This window comes from Nelumbo nucifera, chromosome 2 (assembly GCF_055504915.1).
Source record: "Nelumbo nucifera cultivar China Antique chromosome 2, China Antique-T2T, whole genome shotgun sequence".
NCBI lineage: Eukaryota > Viridiplantae > Streptophyta > Magnoliopsida > Proteales > Nelumbonaceae > Nelumbo > Nelumbo nucifera.
In genome coordinates, this window is record NC_142650.1 from 110001414 (window position 1) to 110007015 (window position 5602).

Here is a 5602-nt window from a genome sequence, read left to right on the forward strand (position 1 = left end):
TTCTCTATTTTTCTCTCTTCTCTCTCATACACATATGATGATTACCTTGTGAGTGAAGAAAAATGGAGGGAAAAAGACAAGGTATGGAGTCAAAGACAAGAAGACTACTCAATACCCATCTCTCTCAGTTTTACAGGAGGTCCCCCTCCAAACCGTTTTCCACTCGACCCATCAACCAACAAACCCTTCTCTCTCTCTCTCTCTCTTCTCCATATTCTAAGCAAACCCCACACAACCATCACAGTCATCATTATCATCATTCCCACCCCATGAAGCCTTCTCTCTCCATCCCTCTGTCCATGTATATATGCATTTATGCCTATGTGCATCTCTTTATCAGTCTACATTTCTCTGTCTCTCCTTGTCCTTCTTTTATCTTTCACCAAGCTATAAAATCTTCTCTCCCTTGCTTCAAATCCAATTGCGAGAACAAGGACTCCAGGGCACATTGTATTGTAAGCAGGAAATGAGGAAGCCCGATCCCCTGGGGAAGAAGAACAACAACATCCCCAACAAGCTCAGGAAGGGCTTATGGTCACCAGAGGAAGATGACAAGCTCATCAACTACATGCTAAGCAATGGGCAAGGTTGTTGGAGCGATGTCGCCCGGAATGCTGGCTTGCAGAGGTGTGGCAAGAGTTGTCGTCTCAGATGGATTAATTACTTGAGGCCTGACCTCAAGCGTGGAGCCTTCTCACCCCAGGAAGAAGAGCTCATTATCCATTTGCACAGCCTCCTTGGCAACAGGTCCTCTCTCTCTCTCCTCTTGTCCACAACACAAACACAATGAGGGCATTTTCTAACTGTAGAGAGAGTTATCTTTGTCAATTTGAGTCACATAGAAATTGAGATTTTTGTTTTATATTATTTATTTTGGGAGACTATTCTTCTCTAGCTAGACCCAGTTCTGCAGTTTTAGCTTACGCATGCAAAACCATGCCTTGAATAGTTGTATCTGATAATGTTGAATTGCTTGGGATATATCATTCAGGTGGTCTCAGATTGCAGCACGTTTGCCAGGGAGAACAGACAACGAAATAAAGAATTTCTGGAATTCCACAATAAAGAAGAGGCTGAAGAACTCATCATCATCGTCGACGCCATCACCCAACAACAGTGATTCGTCGGAGCACAGAGATGTCATGGGAGGGCTGATGCCCATGAGTGAGCAGGACATCATGGCCTGGTGCATGGATTCATCTTCTTCATCGTCACCTTCCATGCTGGCGATGGCCATGAGCAACCAATTCCAGACATTGCCTCCGCTCGACAACAGCTACGACATGTCTGCAACAGCTGGATACTTCAACAATGCATCCCAATGCTTTACACAAGTTGGGGTGGGAGATAGTTTCTATGGGGATCATGGGATCTTTGGTGGTGGTGATGACATGGGGGTAGGAGTAGGAGGGGAGCTGTTTGTTCCTCCATTAGAGAGCATTGGCCTTGAGAACAGTACTGTAACTGATAGTGACATCCATAAGAAGATCCCTAACTACACTAATAACGACCATTACTTTAGTAACATTGACAGTATCATCAATCACTGCAACAACAGCAGTAGCAGCAGTAACAAAATAGAGAACCTGATAGGAGTAGGGAGTTATTGGGAAGGACAAAACTTGAGAATGGGGGAATGGGATTTGGGAGATCTTATGGGAGATGTCTCTTCTTACCCTTTCCTTGATTTCCAAGTTGAATAATTGATCACCCTTTGATCTCCTTCCCCCTCCTTTTTTTGGTTTCTTTTTTCTTCAATATAGAAAATAGAAAACCCCATTTTGTTAGTTGAGACCCCTTTTTCTTTTTCCTCAGAATTCATGCCTAAAAACCCATGTCATAGGAAATCTGAAGGAGGAAAACTATTTCCCATAATTACAAAACCACCTGAAAGCCTCTGGTTGGCAACCTAGGTCTCTGCTCTAGGTAATCTCAATTCTCCTTTCATGTCTTTAAACCAGGAAACCAAGTTACAAATACTGTCATATATACATGATGTCGGAAGGGATTGCAATAAAGGTCATAGATACAATATGTACTTTGGTGATGCTGCACATGTAACTTTTTTTCCCCTGGTAAGGGTATTTTAGTCATTTTTGTGAGGTGGGGTTTGGTGCAATAATCATCATCATGCTTGTGAAGAAAAAAATGTGAATAGTCACATTCAGGCTAGCTAGAAACGACAATTAATAAGATTAGGTGGTAAACTGTAGTGATTATGAGATGTACAAAGGAATTATTTTAGTGGAAATATGTAGGTTGTACCACACTTTGATGAAGTAATAGAATCAATCTCTTTCTCTCTCTGATTATAAAAAAATTGTGATGATTTTTCTTTTTGTAAATGGGGTTTAATCAGCCAAATGAGAGGTCCACTTGGAGAAAAACATTTACCTTTTAAGGCTCCCCAACCCCAAGTCAGAGGGCTTTCATTTGTGAAGGGAATTTCCAAGACTAATTATAACTCTTTTCCTTTGGATGTGGTCATAGTATTGAAGAATTGATGCAAATGGAAGTATTTGATTGCTAAAGTGATTGCCTGATAGGATTCAATTTGCACATAATAATAATAAGTGATTTGTATAAGTGATCTGTAGTCTTTCACTGTCACGACCACCGCCAGGAGAACTTTTAGTTCTTTTTTTGTCTGATCATCATTAACAACTTGAAAAACATATAGCAGTGTGGAGTTGGCTCTATGGAGGTCTGTGAAAATAAATGCAGAACTGATCCAATTATAAAGTCTGACTCTATAGATAAGAGCAAATTATAATTGACAGTCTAATTTAACAATAAATTTGTTCATTTGTTAAATCGGCACATTTGGATGTGATAAAATGATAATATTACAAGCATAAAATAAGAAATACAGGCACTAAATAAAATAGGTGTACCTTAGTAATATAATATATATAGTTAGTTTGGGTCTTAACTGTTTTTTCTTTTTCATTTTTTTTTCATGAAGCTACATAACCATGACCAGGGGGGAGTCCATCCTACGATCCGACTGTCCAATTTGAATGGATGACCCATTCTGATTTAAAAAATAATTTAAATAAAAAAAGTCCAAAAACCATTTTTTGGGTCTGACAGGTTGAATGCCCAAGTCACTAGTGGGTTGTTGATCAAATAAACGGTTTTGGAATAAAAGTGATTTTAAGGTGAAGTGAAACTGGTCCTCAGGTCAATCGGTCCGACCATCTGGTCTAATCCGGTTTTTAAAACCATTCTCCAAACCCATAACTTTCCAACCCTGATGAAGGTAGGATTAGATCGTAGGTCTCCACTACAATCTTCCAGAGACTACAACCAGAATCAGTCCTGATCTAATTATAATTAATCGGGACACATGATGCCAAACCAGATCGGTTCGATTTGGTTCTGTTGAATGCACCCAACCAACCCATTGGAAGCCCTAGTAGAGGGTAGAAGGTACAAGGTATGCTGACGTTTGTGTAAAGACTAGATTATATGCATATAAAATTTTGCTTAATATGCTCTGTCATCCATCTATAAATTCAAACACCTTTAAAAGTAAACAAGGAAAAAATAAATGAATGTATTGAGCACAGGAGATATGCACTAGGTATATCTTAAAGGCTATGTTTGATTTGAAGGAAAATGCAGGGAAAGGAAGGGAAAGGTAGGGAAACCTTTACAAACATTGTATAGGTTTCTCGTCTTTCCCTTCCTTTCCCTATCTTTTCCTTCAAACCAAACATCGCCCATCTCTTAGGTGTTTAAATTAACTTCCCCATTTAGAGGAAAGTTGCAAATACTTGGATGGGATAAAAATGCCCCTTTTAATAATGAAAATTTTATGGCTAAGATGGACATTGCCTTGTTTGCATGGGAAATAAAAGAACATGGGTAAATGCACTTACCTGAGTAAGTCTTTCTTGGGAAACACTTACCCAGGTAAGTACATTTACCCAGATAAGTGACTTACCAAAAAGTGAACGACGTATTAATGGTAAATTATAAAAGCTCCCTTTAGGCTTTCTAACAATCTTATAAACCTCCCTTTGGTCATAATAAAAATCTCTCCTAACCTTTTGTAAAAAAAAAAAAAAAAAAAAAAAAAAAAAAACGGTGTAAAGGTCTTCATTCCCTTAATTTTCTTGGGTGGAAAATATCAAATATAATGCTCTATTTTTTTAAATAACACATTTACCCTTAATAAACTTTATTCCTTGTTGTGGAAGTAGATAATGGAGATTCTTGGGGGGGGGGGGGGGGGTTCATAATAGTGTTCATCAGCTGTCTCCTAAGAACCGATGTTATCTTTCTCTTAGGATTAGGGCTGGAAACAAATTGAGCCTTTCATGAGTTATTTGAGCTTGGCTCGTGAAAAGTTTGATTTAGGTCCGTTTTCTAGTCGAACCAAGTTCGAGCCTAATATAACTCGGCTTGTAAGGCTTGTGAGACTAATCAAGCTTATATATATTATACATATAAAAATAATATATACATAAATATATAAATAAAAAATAAAATATTATATTATAATATCTTTAGTTTTATATGTATAATAATGACTAGTTTTTACAATTCTTAAAATTTTGTTATGTAAAATAAAAAAATATTTTTTATATTTATAATTTTTTTAGTTTTATAAGAAGCTTGGCTCACAATTGAGTTCGAGCTTACGAGCTTTTGAGTCGAGTCCAATATGGCTCGAATAGCCAAATATTCGGCTCAATTTGGCTCAAATCCATCCCTAATAAGGACTCTATTTAACCCCATTTACCTTTGCTCCTTAGAAGTGCATAAGGATTGAAGGATGAGGAGAGGACAAAAGTCACGAAACATAAGAGAGAGAGAGAGAGAGGAGTGCGGGCATATTGAATTTAGGGTGTATGCCAATTTGCAGAGAAGCATGGAGAATGCCTCTTTGATGATATATCTAGACAAACTCAAGTCTGAACAAAAGTAATAGTTTTCAGTTAGATATATCTAGACAAACTCATAGAGCTCCTGTGCACCTAATTCGTGTGCATTTTATAGAGAGTAGAAGGTTCTTGGAAGCAATCCATACTTTAATGTGTAGTTGGTATGTATAGAGATTGTTTACCCTTCTCTGCCCAGAGTGTCCTCTAGAGATTTTCTTTTTTCCTGTTTTAGAGATGAAGAAAGATTGGTTTGCCCAAGGATCTGGACATTCTTCCAATGAATCTAGAACTAGAGGTCTGTTAAATTTAAGAAACCCAGATGGGGCAGGTGGCTAGCCATTGCTTGGTGCAATGATAAAAACTTCAGACTGATTCAAATCACTTTGTAAGAATAAAAAGATTAAAAAATTAAATGATGCTGACTTTCTTCTTCAGTAGTGAAGCCATTTGTTTAGCAATGACTGGTCTAGCTAGCAATAAAGCATATCCCTGTCATAGAAATAATACAGTTTAGTGGTAGGTGAGGATAGATTCTGTTTATTGCTGGACAAGGTTGCTGAGGTAGGGATGATTCTGTTTAAGTGTGAAATAAAGTGAAAGATAATCAGATAATAAAGTCATGAGTCATTCTTGTGTAGGGTAGTTGCTGAATGGTCTTATTATAACAGAGTAATGGATCTGTTTGACTCTTTGGCAAAATTAATTGATTA

The 5602-nt window shown here is 37.6% G+C and overlaps 1 protein-coding gene across 1 annotated transcript; it reads left to right on the forward strand.

Moving 5' to 3' along the window:
• Positions 1-341: 341 nt before the first annotated feature.
• On the forward strand, positions 342-2266 carry LOC104613013 (transcription factor MYB46-like). Its single transcript, XM_010280695.3, has 2 exons — positions 342-747; positions 992-2266. The coding sequence occupies exons 1-2, from the start codon at positions 467-469 to the stop codon at positions 1701-1703; spliced, it is 993 nt and encodes a 330-aa protein (XP_010278997.2). The 5' UTR covers positions 342-466; the 3' UTR covers positions 1704-2266.
• Positions 2267-5602: the final 3336 nt, after the last annotated feature.

Excerpts from the sequence above, each read along its gene's own strand:
- LOC104613013 (XM_010280695.3), top strand. The coding sequence starts at position 467 with ATGAGGAAGCCCGATCCCCTGGGGAAGAAGAACAACAACATCCCCAAC. Across the intron at positions 748-991 it reads CACAGCCTCCTTGGCAACAG|GTGGTCTCAGATTGCAGCAC; the intron begins GTCCTCTCTCTC and ends TATATCATTCAG.